The 17,072-nt window shown below is 32.5% G+C and overlaps 2 protein-coding genes across 2 annotated transcripts; both read right to left on the bottom strand.

The window, feature by feature from the left end:
• Positions 1 to 1,501: 1,501 nt before the first annotated feature.
• LOC140832745 (cyclin-D3-1-like) lies at positions 1,502 to 3,221 on the bottom strand. The gene is made up of 4 exons (XM_073196910.1): positions 2,562 to 3,221; positions 2,218 to 2,419; positions 1,997 to 2,127; positions 1,502 to 1,892 (listed from the first exon to the last, which is right to left on the bottom strand). Exons 1-4 carry the CDS (start codon positions 3,069 to 3,071, stop codon positions 1,650 to 1,652), a joined length of 1,086 nt encoding a protein of 361 aa, XP_073053011.1. The 5' UTR covers positions 3,072 to 3,221; the 3' UTR covers positions 1,502 to 1,649.
• Positions 3,222 to 11,067: 7,846 nt separating this feature from the next.
• On the bottom strand, positions 11,068 to 16,514 carry LOC140832744 (protein DCL homolog, chloroplastic). Its single transcript, XM_073196909.1, has 3 exons — positions 16,118 to 16,514; positions 12,790 to 12,904; positions 11,068 to 11,591 (listed from the first exon to the last, which is right to left on the bottom strand). The coding sequence occupies exons 1-3, from the start codon at positions 16,420 to 16,422 to the stop codon at positions 11,421 to 11,423; spliced, it is 591 nt and encodes a 196-aa protein (XP_073053010.1). The 5' UTR covers positions 16,423 to 16,514; the 3' UTR covers positions 11,068 to 11,420.
• Positions 16,515 to 17,072: the final 558 nt, after the last annotated feature.

Here is a 17,072-nt window from a genome sequence, read left to right as displayed (position 1 = left end):
CAAATATTTGAAATCCTATCAAACTGTACTACACCACGTAGATAATTATTGAGTAGGTTTCTTGTGAGACGGTCTCACGAATCTTTATCTGTGAGACAGGTCAACCTACCGATATTTACAATAAAAAGTAATACTCTTAGCATAAAAAATAATACTTTTTCATGAATGACCCAAATAAGAGATCCATATCACAAAATACGACTCATGAGACTATCTCACATAAGTTTTTGTCATAGTTATTTCACTACAACAGTCTCTCAATAATTGCAATTGTATTTGATAACAATTGAAAGACTGAACGCGTGAAGTTTCCCCAAAAACTATAGTTGGTGATAATAATGTAATTCAAATATTTTAAATAGTACAAGCTCATGCAACATTTTGATTGTTGAGTGGGTCTCATGTGAGACCGTCTCACGGATCATAATATGTGAGACGGGTCAACCCTACCCATATTCACAATAAAAAGTAATATTTTTTCATGGGTGACCCAAATAAGAGATCCGTCTCACAAATACGACCCATGAAACCGTCTAACACATGTTTTTGCCTCGATTGTTTTAGCTAGCATAACAGTTATTGTAAATTCTCTATATAAACAATTATTCAAAAATTTAAAAATGGATTCTTGATTTACTATTTATATTAAAAATATTGTTCAAATGGTTACTAACCAACCATATGAAATATAACAAGGAAAAAACCCTCAAATGAATTTAACAAATTCCATATTTCCAACTGACAGCGCCTTTTCAATTCCAATTATTAAATATTATATGGTGTTTAATGACACAACATCCTTCAATTTTGACCACTTCAAAAGCAAAATCTCATAATGTACAATTCCCAATAGTCAAAATCCAACCAGATCTCCTACCAAGGTACCCTACTTGAGGGGTAGATTTCAACTCCAGTCATGTCCAATTGCCTCAAAATTCAAAAAACACTAGTCTCACACTTCCAACCAGGCCAATCCAATTAACATCTGAATTTCTTTTTTTTCCCTGAAAAAAATCAATATATTATATATAATAATGTCCATTTTTTAAAATTTAATAAGACCCTATTTAATTTCATTGCCTAAAATTATGACAAAATGGCCGACAAATTGTTCCTCCCCTCACATGCAAACAAATTCTACACTTTTCTCTATCGATCGATATTCCCTCCCACACCAGTCCTTTTCCCTTCCTCTACTGGAAAACTCACCACTACGTAAATCTGAATGTAAAAACAAAAAGTCACGCGCACAAGATTTTACAATAAAAGATCATTATATACGAAAATATTAAAATATTGTTCGTGTTCTTAAGTTCTTGGCTTCATCTGGATAAAATGCCAATCATCGGTGCCTCTCAGTACAGCCCCAGCTAGATCTCCATACCCCACCATTCATACAGACAAAATACCAACATAAACGACTGATGCATGTTTACGGTTCATTTTTGTCGCGAATTTGATGTGTTTTACCGATGAAAATTTAATTTATTTTTACGGAAAATGAATGGAATTCAGTCAAGATGGCAAACAGTTTGTTCATACACATATTATTGAACATATATATGAAATGTTGATCTCTAGTCTATGACAAATTTGAAATAATAAAATATGAAAATGAGGGAACTTGGACTCTTGAGGGGATCATCATATCAGAAAATTGCATGATTTTGACTCTGGGACTTGGTTTTCTTGGACAAAGGCTCTGGTGAGGAGGATGCAGATGCAATACTCTTCACCGCCCAGGAATCGTTTGAGCTTTCCGAGCCCAATGAGACTTCCAATACCCCATTGGGACTGCAAGGCGACGATCTGAACTTTCTTTTGTTGCTTGAGTAGAAATGCACACTTGTGGCCACATCTTGTATGAACCTGCAGCAGTCTTCCACTTTTTCCTGTAATAATTTCATTGTTTTTTTTTCCAAGATTTGTAACTCAAATTTGTGGGGAAAACAGATATTTGAACCATGATCAGAGAGAAAATGGCAAGAATCAATACCTTGTTTGTTCCAAGAATGTTTATCAGGTGATCTTGATATTGCACTCCAATGGTGGGTTCAACACTATTTATAACATAGAGCATCGTGGCAGTGGCCAATGCAGAAGGTAGATGGCACACGGCTCTACAATCTGCAAGTGATTTTATACATCAAACTTAGAAATACAAAAACCCGTTAAGAAAATTTATTAAAGTGATTGTATATATATCTAGTTTTCTACCAGAAATAAGGGAAAGAAGCAGGCACTCGGATCTCCTGAGGACATCTTTAGAGAGAGAGCTCTTTAGTCCAAGACTCCTCGAAATGTAATCAAGAAATGAATGTGGGGTGACTGGATTCATCTTCCATTGAAGCGTGGAAAGAACCAAAAGCTCCATTCTTTGAATGGTTTTTGACTCAAACACATACTTGGCCTCCTCCACCTAAAAAAAAAATTAAAAAATTTTAAAAAAATCAATCTAACTGCATCCCATAAGATCCTACAAAAAATCACAACAAAATCTAACATTCGAAGGAAAATATGGATCAAGATTTGCTAATACATTTTTTAACTTTTTCACATACTTGGAGGTCTAAAAGTAGAGGCACTTGAGTCTCCTCAACTTTTGCAGCCAAAGAAAGACAAGCCACGGCAACAAGTTGAGTCATCCACGGCTTCTCTCTGTGAGACTGAAAACTGTAGAGAAACCTATCCAGATAATTAACTGCAAGAACCGCAGTGAGAGCAGAAAAGGAGTAATACCCAGTAACCTTTAGAATCCACTCCACTGCCTCACCCCTAGATGGGCTCGGCTCAAATCCACCGCACACTTCATTTCCCTTCTCTTTGGCCAACAAAAATTTCAATTCTTCATCTTCGCCCAACGATATCTGCTCCAAAAAACCCACAAAAGATTCAGAATTGATGAACTTATTGTTATCTTTGTCCAAATCACTGTCCCCGACCCCTTCTTCCGCGATGAAAAAATAGTTTCTTGCGTTGTTTTCTATAATTTCTTCATTACTATCCCAATGCTCTTCCTCACAATGCAAAGAATCAATGGTGGACAATGGGTTTAGTTGATGAAAAGACATCCTCTTCCGGGAAGAAGAGTTTCAAGGCGTGCATTCATTATAGTCCAACAAAGGGACAAAGAGCGATAAAGAAAGAGTGGCCTTGAGATGTGCTTTGAGCCATCCCAATAAGAGAAGTGGAGGAAGGTGGAGACTTAAAGAGCGAAAGGAGCTGTAGTAGTGTAGCTTATATTTTGCTTTTGGAATTACTATAAATTAATTTTATTAATTAAAATACAAGCTCATTCAAAATCATAAGAGCTCATTTAATTATTAATAGCTTCAATCGTGCTTAAAATTTAAGGTTTTATTAGAATCATTTCATATATATTTTGCATAAATATATACGCAAATACATTATCTCGATATATACAGCGACGGAGTCACATGCTCCTTTACCGGAGCTTTAGCTCGGATGGTCCAATTGTTTTAAAAAAATATATATGTAAATTTTTTAAAATATATTTGCATAAATATATACGCAAATACATTATCTCGATATATACGACGACGGAGTCACATGCTCCTTTACCGGAGCTTTAGCTCGGATGGTCCAGTTGTTTTAAAAAAATATATATGTAAATTTTTTAAAATTTTGAAATAATATGGTATTAGTTCGAGTAGATCAATTTAAAATATTAAAATATTATAAAGAGTAAAATTTCAGTCTCGACAGAACCATATTTCTGACTCTGCCACGCCACTGAACATATACCTGACATGGAATCCTGAAAATGGAAGCATGCGTGCGAGCTAGCTAGCTAGAGTGCGCGAGTGCGTAAGATAGACATGCAGGCTAGCTACATCGTATTTCTGTTGGGCTTTAGGGCTAGTAATGGGCCAGAACTCCAAAATACGTATCAGTACAGGTGGGCCGTTCTGGAGTGGGGTCCACACGAAAAAGTTAATATTTTATAAATTAGTATTAAATTACAGGTGTAATTTTCACAATATATGAATTATAAATATAATGAACATATGAAGTAAATTTGATACAAATGAAAGTTAAAAATTTACGATCATTATTTTTAGATTTTCCACTAAATTTGGGAGTATCCCAGAAGTTTTGAAGGTAGTTTTCTACATTTATCGACATAAATGACGGAATTTTTCTTTATTTCTTAACCATGATATTACTATATAATATCATGGTTATTTTCAGTATTTTTAAATTACCCAAGAAGAAAAATTTCTCGTTATATAAAATTTTCTATGTAATTTCTTCGGTTATGAACTAAGGTTGTGTTCAGATCGACTAATTTTGACGAACATTCTATTTATTTAAAATTAGTTTCTAAAAAAATTCGTCGAATTGATTTGAATTAATTGATATCAAGTTATCAATACATGTAGATATTTAAATATCTGTCTGCCAGCTTCCATGGAAAAAAAAAAGAAAGAAAAAAGACAAGCAACCAAGTTATTATTGATGATCTACACAATGTCGCAATCTTTGAAATTTAATTTGAGAAATAAACATATAGACGATATAGGTGAAAGTTATAACAGAAATCCATATTATATATATATATATATATATATATATATATATTATTTTTTAAAGAAAAATAAAAATTAAAGAGATACATAATTAAGAAATAAAATAGAAGCAATAATGAAAGATGGAAATAAAGGAGTAGACCGGCGTCAATAAAGAAGCTCATAAATCAAAGCTCACAGCGCAACTGCCTCTTTTCTCTACTTTTTCTTTCACATTCTAAGCATATCAACATCACTTATTAATAAATTTAATGTCATTGCTCCCAGGTAGAGGTGTCAAAAATGTGACAAGATCCGGTAATTTGACACGATTCAACTCGAAAAAAATCAAGTTTGAATTAAGGATTTTTGGGTTTGTGTTTGATCCGAAAATTTTAATTTTTTTTAAAAAGTATATATAATTAATAAATATTTTGTATATTTTTATGTACTGTATGTTTGAACTTTTTTATTATATATTTATATCACATATTTTCATCATTTAATATATTTTTTTTGCATTTTTTTTATTTTTTACAATTAGATTTTTAGATTAAATCATATGTATGAGATTTTGTTATTATGCATTTAAATTAAAATATTATTTAATTATTTTTAAAAAAATTAAAAATAAAATTGAGTTGAGTCAGATTGAGAGTTATCTAGTTGTTTCTTCCCGGGGTCGGAGTTGAACATATTTTTAATACTATCATACATCAACTCGACCCAACTCGTCCGACCCACCTAATCGACACCTCACTCCCAAGGTTATCTGGCAATTGTCAGGACCTCAATGTTTTTTGTCAATACTTTTTTGGTGAGCTTGTTATGGGTTATCTGGTGGAAAATATCTAGATAACGTGATTTACAAGTTATTACATTAACACATGATCCAATGGATTAACCATTGTTCCTCGAAAAATAACTGTTGCGGGTTTCATCATAATAAAAAAATATTATTAAATAGTAGATGATAGGTATAATCTACGTTACAACGGCAAAAAACAAATTCACATATAATTACATCCAATAATATATATGTTGTATAAGTAAATATTTATATTAGTGTAATATATGTTGCTTTTAAATTGCATGCCATTGCCCCAAAAAAAAAGGGTGAAGAAAAATACAGAACTGTTTTCTCTTTCTTCTTTTGTCCCGCAATTTCAACGCCTCTTTAATTTCTTTTGTAAACGTATTTGGCTGTATATACTTTGCAAACGGTGTCTTCCCGACAACAAAATTAAAAGTAAGCCGATCAAAGTTGCCATTACGGCATGGCCCTCTTTTTTTTTTTAATCATCTTTTAGGAGTGGATTAATATTTGTTCTAGAACAACGAATCCTTTAATATATGTTATATGGACAAGATTTTTTTGATGATCTCCGCATCTCTTTAAAGTTTTCTCTTTTGAAGGATATTCATGAGTTTGAACTCACATAAAAGCAAAAAAACTCGTCTGTCTCGCTCATATGTTAAGATTGGAATTTGGACCTAACTCAACCCCAAAAGCTAGCTCAAGGGAGGAGAATTGTCCAAGCCAATATATGTAACTCCCAGGTTATTTATCCTACCGATGTGGGACAATTAAGATTGATACCATGTTAAGATTGGAACTTGGACCTAACTCAACCCCAAAAGCTAGCTCAAGTGAGGAGGATTGTCCAAGCCAATATATACAACTCTCAGGTTATTTATCTTACCGATGTGGGACAATTAACATCACCTATATGTAGCAATAATAATAATAATAATAATAATAATAATAAATCTACGAAATAATTCTAAAATTTTGGATCGTCTGTGTCTGGTGAATCTTATTCAACTAAATCAAATCAAAATTCAAAAGGAAAGCAAGGAAATGCTAGTAAAGATCAACTCCATGCATGCTGACCTCCCGTTGCTTGAATCTTTCTTTCACTTTAGAGTCTTTTAAATACTACACTTCTTTTTTACAATAATGAAAAATAATTCATCTAGTACAACTATTTTTTTTTTTTTGTAGATGTTAGTTTTGTTTTTGAACTCGATGAAACATTTCGATACGCTCTCGTCACGTGTACCATGACCCGCATAAAAAAAAGGTCTGGTAGATAACAAAAAGCAATAGTTTCTTTCGAACAGAAGATTATTTAAATTTTTTGTGTAATTAGTTAGTAATTTTTTTCTACACCCCTAGATATGAGTAGCTCTAATTGAAGGGGAAAATGTATTTCAAGAAAATAAAAAATAACTTTTAAAACTAAGGTTTAAGCAGACTGAGAGACATCATCTATATAATTATTATTTATATAATAATTGTTGGAACAATAATTGTCTTTGTTTGGTAGAGTGATCGAATCGTGGTGCTAGGGCTGCTGTGCGATTTAAAAAATTTGTGTTGCACTATTACCACTAACTATAGCTTTTGGTAAAGTAGCAAGCGCTCGATCCTATAATTAGTATCAGAGCCAAGGTCACGGGTTCGATTCTCGTTGATTGTAAGGAGTGCAATTATTGGGAGGGAGATTGAGTTGTGTGCAATAATTTTATGCTTGGTGGAGTGCTCGAATCGTGGTGCTTGAGCTGCTATGCGGTTTACAAAAATTTGAGTTACACCATTATCACTAGATATAGCTTTTGATAAAGCGGCAAGCGCTCGATCCTACAACAATGCACAAATACGTTTGAGTAACTACCTTGATCATTTCAATGGATGAAATTATTTTATACAATAAAAGTTGGTAAATTTCAAATAACTATATGATTTGTTAATAGTTAACTTAAAAATCTATGTACGTGAATTATCGCGTGTATGAGTTGATAATATATTTATTATATGTGTGGAATTAATTAATTAGAGCAAATGAGTGGGGGCAATGTGTGTAATCAAGATATTTGAACACAATTATGATGTTTTATGGCAGCAATTAAAGATACACCATATTACAGCTATATATATATATATATATATATATATATATATATATATATATATATATATATATATATATATGTTTATTGATGTTGAGTACTTAGAGCAGCTGTCGTCACCATAATGAGATTGTGATCATGATTCACAATTAATTGAAACAACAAAATACATGAATTAATTTTTTTAGGTTCATACTCTCACAATTAGATAAAAAATTATAGTCGTCAATATAAGTAAGTTCTATTCTTGTATCGAAATGTCATGTTCGTGAGTCTGGAGAGAGACATACTTATTATAATGGATTTACCTCATATAACCGAAAGAGCAGTTTTATATTTCTTTGTTGTTAGCACTCACTTTCTCATAAATCAATGGCAAAAACTTGTGTGATACGGTCTCATGTGTCGTATTTTGTAAGACAGACGTTTGGGTTATCCATGAAAAAATATTATTTTTTATGCTAAGAGTATTACTTTTTATTGTTAATATCGGTAGGATTGACCCGTCTCACAGATAAAGATTCGTGAGACCGTCTCATAAGAGACCTACTCTAATCAATCTTAACCAATAAGATGTCACAAACCTCATTTTACGGCTCTTTTCAGGCAACCAGATTATACAACAGTATCAACAGCTTAATACATGAAAGTTTTATAGGAGGCAGGAGAACAATTCTTTGAATATTTATATCAATCAACCACATTTAAACCAAAAAATTATATAATTATTATTTAATCTAATTGAGAAATTATAGAGAATATTTAGTTCTAAAACTGTTTTTAAATATATGAAATTTTCAAGTAATTTTGCATATATCCTCAACGGCTCAGCTTGTAGCTGGAAGCAGTAGTAATATTTTAAATAATTATATACAAAGTTAATAATTTTTCTTCCCCTTTTGGACCAACTACTATTATCTACTCCCATATTATCATCAACTAGTATCTCATCCGTACGATACACGGATAATAAAATCATTAAGTATGAGAATTTAAATAATTATTTAAAATTATTGATATAATTAATTGTTATATAAATTTTTTTATATCATTCATATTCAAACAAGGATAATAATTCCATTGAATTATTTATCATTGCATACGATATATTAATCGAGTTGAACTATTATTAATAAAAAAAATTAGAAAAAATATTAAAAATTCATATATTATTTGTCTATCAAAATTTTAAAGAATAAAAATAAAAAAACATCATTTAATAGACGAAAATTTTGCTTAAAAATTTTTAATTATTTTTTGAACATTTTTTAAAAATAGTTACACTAAATTTTTAATTAAATGATAATAAAAATAATAAATATCGACATATGGACAACTAATATACCAAAAAATCACAGTTAATATTATCTTTATATATATATATATATATATATATATATATATATATATATATATATATATATATATATATATATATATATATATATGTCTAATCATCGATGATTAGAATCAAAAGAGACTAGGACTGAGACAATAATTTTACAACATAAAAGAGAATTTATTACGTATAATTGGAAAATTAAATACTGAAATAATTTCCTCCCTGGATTCATTCCCTCTGTAATTCACAACTCACACGCGCAAAATGTGCGGACCCAAACCCTATGTTTCAATTCTATACTGTTTCAATTCTATACACTTTTTTTACTACTCCATTACTTCTTGATATAATTATTCATAAATAATATTTAATTAATTGGACTTTTCTATAATCAGGGTTCAGACTAGGGGAAGTTGGTGAAAAATTTTCAATCAAAAAACATTTCTTTGGGTTCACTCCTTACCCACAAAATTGTGGTACTATGTCATACAAAATGTAGTACAGTTCATGTGGAAATGTGGTACTAAAAAAGTACCCAAGAACTGAACACAAAAAAAAATCGACGGCTGGGACTGAAGGCCAATTTCCCGTTCAGAAGACTACAAAGTGGAGGAGTGTATAATTTTTTTATTAAACATCTTTATATTTTTTTGGACATGCAAACATGTGAAACCAACCTAAAATTGATGTACATATGTATGATTAACATACAAAAAATCTACTCATCGAATCTATTCTTATATTATAAAATTTTATCTTTGTATATTCTAGTATGTGTTGTGACTGATTAAATAAGAACTTCAAATAATTTATATGATTAATTAATAAAAATAAGTTACTTCTCAGAAAATAATACTATATATTTTTCATTTAATAATTTCTTAAAGGCTTCGTACGTGTAACATCACACACATAGACAAGTACTGATGGAACAGATGAACGTTTCATCAATAATCACGAGTTTGATTACCGTTACCAACATCTACTTGGATGAATCTGCTTCACACGACTTGCACAATATTATTTACCTGGTTAGCGTAAATTGCTGAATACTGCGTTAGTCCAGTGATTTATTCAATGAATAAAAAGAATAACAGTTGCGGAAAAACAAATAATTTAAAAATATTAGTCTTGTGATACCCTTGTCCCACGTCTTAAAAATGAAATATTTAAAATGAGTTTATAATGATTTATCATGGACTTCTATAGCAACTTGGGTTAACCATTTTCGTAAAGCGAGGACGAATACGAAGTAGTTGCTATAGGGGTCCATTGTGCAGTCACGCAGTCGCGGGCCGAGCTCGGGGTGTGACAAGTATAAGGTCCATAAATTGACCAAGAAATAGAATAATGTTTAACTAATTGGTCGCATGTGAAATGGAAGATATAATGATAGATTCACCAAGTACTATATCCCAGCTGGTGTGGATTAGAGATAACAAAAGCTTGCACAACGTGAAGCCAAGCTACATTAATTGGTGGAATTAAGAGTCCTCTGTCAAATGGCATGTGGAACAGTTCAATCCCACGGAACCATTTCGATTCTGCATCATCATCGCTACAAAAGAAGGCTGGTTTCAGTGGACACAACAAATGCATACTGCTCAACCTCTCTCATTCATCTTGCCACTTTTTTTGGATTCTCTTGTCGTTTATATACTTAATGTAATCAGATCATATATTTTTTTTTCAAACATTGATACAAAAATCAATGGATGAATTCTTTTAGCCCCGTTGGCCGACGACGCTTGTATAAAATATCGCCCGACGAGATCAGATTTGACGACATAGATCAAACGATTATATTTGGTCACTCGAATCAGATCTCACGTAGCCAAATCTGACCTGTGGTCGATGAAATTAGTCACACCACATGCTATGTATATGTTTACATACTAATTTATTTTTTTTACTTGTTTTGAATAAAAACTCGAAGCACAGAGGTCAAACGATGGAGTGGAAATTTTTGGCAATTGGATTGCTTAATTTTGATGCGACATTGTCGGTACAATTGAATGTAAAGGTTGCAAGGTACAACATTATGTTGTCACAATCAGATAAAGGCCACCACTTTTTTTTTTCACCTCGCACAAAATTACCAAAAATAATTTCTTCAAAAAACGAAAAGAGATTTACACAAAAGAAGCCACGCTAATTTGACTAGGACCGCGATGCTGTCAAATTAATTATAGTAATACATATAGCGAAATTGCCAAATTTACTTTTAAATAAAATAAAGAAATTAATAGCAAAAAAAAAATTAATAAAAAACTTAAATATATAAAAATAGGGGCCTTTTAAAGCTCTCTCTTAAATGCTCCAATTCCTTGCGTTAAAGAGCAGCTCATTAATAAAACAGTATCTGCTGCAACGAACAGCTACTTAACAAAATACAGCAGCAGTAAAGAGAATTTATATGCTATTCATAAATCACTTTCCTAATTCACAAATTAAACAAATCCATTAAAAATGGATTCTCCCGACAAGCACAACAAAATTCATTACTTCTTTATGTCATCAACAGCCAATCTAGAATGCCATATTATAAGGTAATCAAGAAAGCCTCGAACAATGGCTAGACTGTAGCCGAGCTTCAACGATATGAAGATGTATGGAGAAAGTGCCTTCAAGAAAATTTAGCAACTGCTGCGCTTAAAATGCTCTTTTATAAATCTTTCGGCATGGGAAGCGTACTTATCTCGAATGTAGGCCCGGATACATTTCTGGTAGGAGAAATCAATCCATCCACCGTCGGTTCGTACCACAAAAAGGCATCTTGATTGCTTGAACTGGGGATGTCGATCAACCTACATAAAAAGTTGAAGTGATGAAGTTACGAGTTCGATGAAGCAATGAACAACTATTAAACTCCACTTTCACGTTCATGATAATTTACACAATTATATTCACCTTTGTTTGAAGAAAATGGATCAATCCCTGAAAAAACATGTACCAACTCCAAGATCTAAACATTTTACATATAAATGAACTCTATATATATCCACAAAATTTTATTACCCCCTTTAGAGAAAATACCGCATCCATATATAACCATTATTATATCAGGTAGATCCCGCAGGATCCAGAATGATAACTGATTTATTAATAAATAGGTTGCCCAATAGAAATGGTCATCCAAGAAGACAGACCTCCTATAAACGTATATCATTAGATGGTCTTAAACTATAGAATACATTATTAGCCTCAGTATGTAGGAGGGAGGGAGGGAGGAAGGTAAACTAATATTGATGTGAATTGAGAACAATCTAGCCTTCATGGTCAAAAGAGTTGCTATGCTCCATTTTCGTCTTTGATGACAACATGCAAAAACTGAAATTGGCCATATTACAAAGGAGAGCACGATTGAGAATATAATTTTGTTGTCTAAATATTTAAAATCAATGACCGAGTTCGATTACTTTTAACAGTCGATTTGAGATGAAACCTTCTTGGAGACATAGCATTATTTTCATGCAAAATAAAATAGAGCAAAGTGTTTGCAACTTGGAAGAAAGACCATATTTAGCTCATATCAGATGAATGGTTTCTAAAACTTCTCTTCCTTTTTTTAAACACTTTATTTTTTGAATTTAAGCGAGGTGAAATAAGTCAATTTTGACCACAAATATGAATTTAAACATGAATATATTTTTGTTTTGCCAACTTCTAAGCAAGTTCATTCAATCTTGAGTACCATTTTGCAGCTTTAAACTTGAACACTACCAAACCGAGGAATATTCAATCAAACAATATCCGAAACAATTGTAAAACCTGTTCTGGCATTCCATATTGATACCCTACATGGGTATTGTTAATGTAGGATATTAAAAAAACTTAAAAGAAATCAGGAATAAATTCCTCCCCAGATTATACAACTAAACATAAATCAAGCGAACAAAAAATGTTCCACATATTGAAAAAAACAAGTGGATAAAACAAAAAATCAAGTGGATAAACAACAGGATAATCGAGTTTGAAATGAGTAGTAAACATATTAAAACTGACCATAATTGAATCCATTCCACATCCAATCTTATCTTCAGAATGAGGATGATGCACAAGAAGTTTATCGACCACAACTTTCTCGTCTTCATGGGTAAGTCGTTCTCCATCCATGTATCTAGAACAAACAGCACACTTAGTCAAAGAGCTGCAAAAGACTGTCTAAACATTCATGAGCACAATACTGTTTTAGTTGCGAGAGAAAGATAAAAAAGAAAATGTGACATGGGACGACGCTGCTATATTGAATTTTCAGTATGAATATTGGCTCAAACACTGATTGGGAATGTCTTAGTGGCAAACAATGATATCATGCTACACCTCAGTTTGCCATAAATAAAAAGGGCATAAGATGCAAGGGTGGCAATCACTACTGCTTGACAATTGCCAAATTTTTATCAACCGAGCTATTAGAAATTCAAGTTTAAAAATAAGAAGCCATGGCCCAAGGAGATTGCATTTAACTAACTTCTAGTCATTCCAAAAAAAAAATGTGAATGTGTTATGTGTCATTGCACATGTAGCAAATCTTTCATTAACTGCAATAAAGAAGATACACAAACAATTTTATTTGAAATGCTAAACATAATTTGTTATTTATTCATTTTGGCACTATTAGTCACATCTATATATGTGTTAGACACGGTAACCAGTACAAGAAGCCATTAAACATCTCAACTAGTTATTAGCTAAACTGAAATCAATAAAAATCTCAATGAATCTTTCTAATTGAATAACACAGAAGTCAGCTAATTTATAATTGTCATAGAGCTATCCTATAGTTAAAAAAACACGCAAGTCAGCTACTATTATCACATTTTTCACAAACCTTGACCACATCATTCCTTGGAAACCTATTCCTTTGTTAAAAAGGAAAAACCTTAGATGAAGTGTTACAGCAATTTTAAATGATCCATCAAAATCTATTTGGGTAAATAGGCATTTAAGAAACTGCATTTAAACTGGGACATGTCTGAAATGGTAAGATGGATTGTTTTGGCAGCATAGGTTTGGTCAGAGAAAGAGTGATCAGAATCTGAGAAAGGCACCCCTTCAAGTTCTGGAAAGCTCAACAAAGGTACAGCAAGCTATGGAAGAAAAGATGTGTGTTGAATACTCAAATTTCCGAATATAACATGTTAAATGTGCCACTTCGGTTGGATTAAGTTATCGAGAGTTGTATATATGGACTTGGACAATTCTCCAATTGAGCTAACTTTTGGGTGAAATTACGCGCAAGTCTATGAGGTTACGCACAAGCCCATGATCTTAACATGAGATCAGAGCATAGACCCACTGTTATGTGTTGGAATATCCTAATGGACCACCCACTAATATTTTGTAAACTTCACACTCTAATTGTTTATTTCTTTGCATGAGGTGTGTGTGTGTTATATTCCAAATCGGACAGATTAAGTTATTGGAAGTTGTACATATGGATTTGGACAATCCCCCCTCGGGAGCTAGTTTTTGGGGTGAAGTTAGTCCCAAGTACATGATCTTAACAGAACATTCTATGTCTCTAGCTGATTCAACGAACTACTCCTCGCCCCTCGGATAGCTTGATTCCACTGGAAAGTTTATAATAAAAGTTTGCAAAGTTATGAAGGAAATCGGCCACTTTATCTAAATGAAATAAAACAACATACCATAGACCCACGATTCTTGTTCAAAGAAGCCAGAAACAGGAGCCATCTTCCAGCAACCAAAGTCGAAATTGTTTTTCGGTTTCGATTCGAAAACCAAAAGCTAAAGTAAGCACATATATTTCAGTTTCAATTTCTAGAAATGATAAATTGGAATCAAAATCAAAACTGCATGAAATCGTTGCCAGAATCACAAACACATCTTAAGTTTTTTAGGCCCCCAATATATGCGAAGAATTTAATGATATAATTTAAATTACTTCTTTAATGCAGATTAAATTTTGAACCCTATTTTATTTTAGTTTTTACAATTGAAATATAAAAATTCATAATATTTCATTATTGACAAATATATTTAATTAATTCGATAGTTTGATGACCCAGTAATACTCACACCCCTGCTTTTTCTTGGCATTTAAATTGTAAAGGTGTCAACTTCCGATAAAACCTTTTCAAACCATACCAAATTCAGATATAAAACGGAAACTTGTTCCAACATTTAGTTGAACCGGAACATTTGGTTTTAGAATAATGGTCAAACCTATTCGCTGCCCAAGAATACACCACAGGAAACACAGAAAATCAGCAATTACAACTCATCAGATCTTGATAAACTTTTACTACAATCTCTTTAAAGTCCTTCTTAAAATGACATCCTCAATCACACTTTTAGGTCAAAAAATCTGGCATTTTTTTGCAGATAATGCTTCGCACGGGAAAGGAGACCAAAAAATGGAGATAGGTCGAGGCTGAGGTTGTGCTTTGATTGATGGATTTGATTTGGAGGGAGAGATTTGTTTTGGAGAGATATTTGAGGGATGCATTTCAAATAACAATTGACACCCATCTTAGTTATATTTGAAATTCACTACTATAACTATTAAAATTACATAGCTTGATACGGAGTGGACTTGAAATTCACTTCCACTTTGTTCAACTTTGTCCATCTACGCAAATCGAGGAATTTACAATTAATGGATTATGAAATTAATGACCTCAAGCCCATTAATCCAAACACAACCAGCTATATCAATGGAAAGGAAAGAAGAAAATCACATATTTCCTAGCCACATGTTCTATTCCTTCAAGCTCAGACACGTTTGATCAAATTAATTGAGGAGGAATCACTTTCGAAATCAGCAAACTCAACTACACTATATATCAAGTTAATCACTTCGGCCTTTCACAAAAAAGTTAACCACTTTGGAGAACCTCAAGGAAAAAGAACCATTTAGCTTAAAAGTTCAACTGAATTCATAGATGGAGCATATGCTTTTGCAATTTCAAGAATCCAAAGGCACGAATTGCCTCTTCTAACATGAACAATTTGAATTTAAGTGACGACTATGGATCATGCTAATAGCATAATCAGCTAAAATATCAGAAAATAATAACCTTTACAAAACATATAGTATTCAGCGGAAAATCACCATTTACATGCAAAGGAAATACGCTGTACCCCATCGGTTTTGATCAAAAGGGCTCCAAAAATCTATCTTTCCGTCGTAAAAAGGGTAAAACATATAGCCAACAAGAAGATAAGCAGTGCTCGTCATACCATAGACTATATAAAGAGGAAATGCAGTGACCGCAAATCCCGAGTGATCGAACCAGCACAAACTCAATTTCAACAAAATTTTAAAAGAATCCCAGCAAAAGAACGAGATCAAGCGAAAATTGTTTACCTGTCGGAGTGGAGGATTTCTTTGGTGAGACAAATAATGGGCTCGATGTCTTTAAGTATTTCAGCTTCTATATCTTTCCATTTCCGAAAATCTGGGTCATCCCATCTCGAATAATGGCTCTGGTCATTAGCAGTCCGTGAGCTGGGGATTTTACCCAGAGACGGCGAGTCACTGTCGATCCGACTTGATTCTGCAGTGCCGCACCAGGAACGGAGAGTTACTGGCCCAGTTATGCGTCGTATGTGCTGCGGAATAAGGCGGTGGCGGAGGAAAGGTAGAGCTCTCAGGAGGAGCGGAGCGGCCATGGATTGGGTGGATCTCCGTGCTTACCGGTTTCAGCACAGTAAGACAAACGCACTTCTTATTTGCATACGACCCATGATTTCCTGAAAATTGCAAAATCGACTCAATGGTTATATATATATATATATATATATATATATATATATATATATATTTTAGTAATGAGACCCACTCTTCTCTTTTGACAAAACTTGTGTGAGACAGTCTCACGAGTTATATTTGTAAGACGGATCTCTTATTTGAGTCACTCATTAAAAAGTATTACTTTTTATGCTAAGAGTATTACTTTCTATTGTGAATATGAGTAGGGTTGACTCGTCTCACAGATTATGATCCATAAGACGGTCTCACATGAGACCCACTCAATTCTTTATACATAAAAATTTGACTTTATCATTTAACTGTTGAGTATTAACAAGAAAATAAATAAATTATTCGATTCTAAAACCTACTTTTCAACACATAAATCCACATCAATTTACAAACCAACTTTTCCCTTTTTTTAAGATAATGTTGAATAGTTGGAGGATGTTAGTGAGATGAAGCTCTCTCGATATGTCCATGTTCATCAAAAGATTTTACCATATTGAGACGATGTTCTAACGATAATGTTAAAATTTTAGTATTTTATTCAATTAAAAAATATAATTAA

This window comes from Primulina eburnea, chromosome 5, assembly GCF_022965805.1.
Source record: "Primulina eburnea isolate SZY01 chromosome 5, ASM2296580v1, whole genome shotgun sequence".
NCBI classification, from domain to species: Eukaryota; Viridiplantae; Streptophyta; class Magnoliopsida; order Lamiales; family Gesneriaceae; genus Primulina; species Primulina eburnea.
Note: the sequence above shows the minus strand (reverse complement) of the source record. Positions and strands in the feature narration are given on the sequence as shown.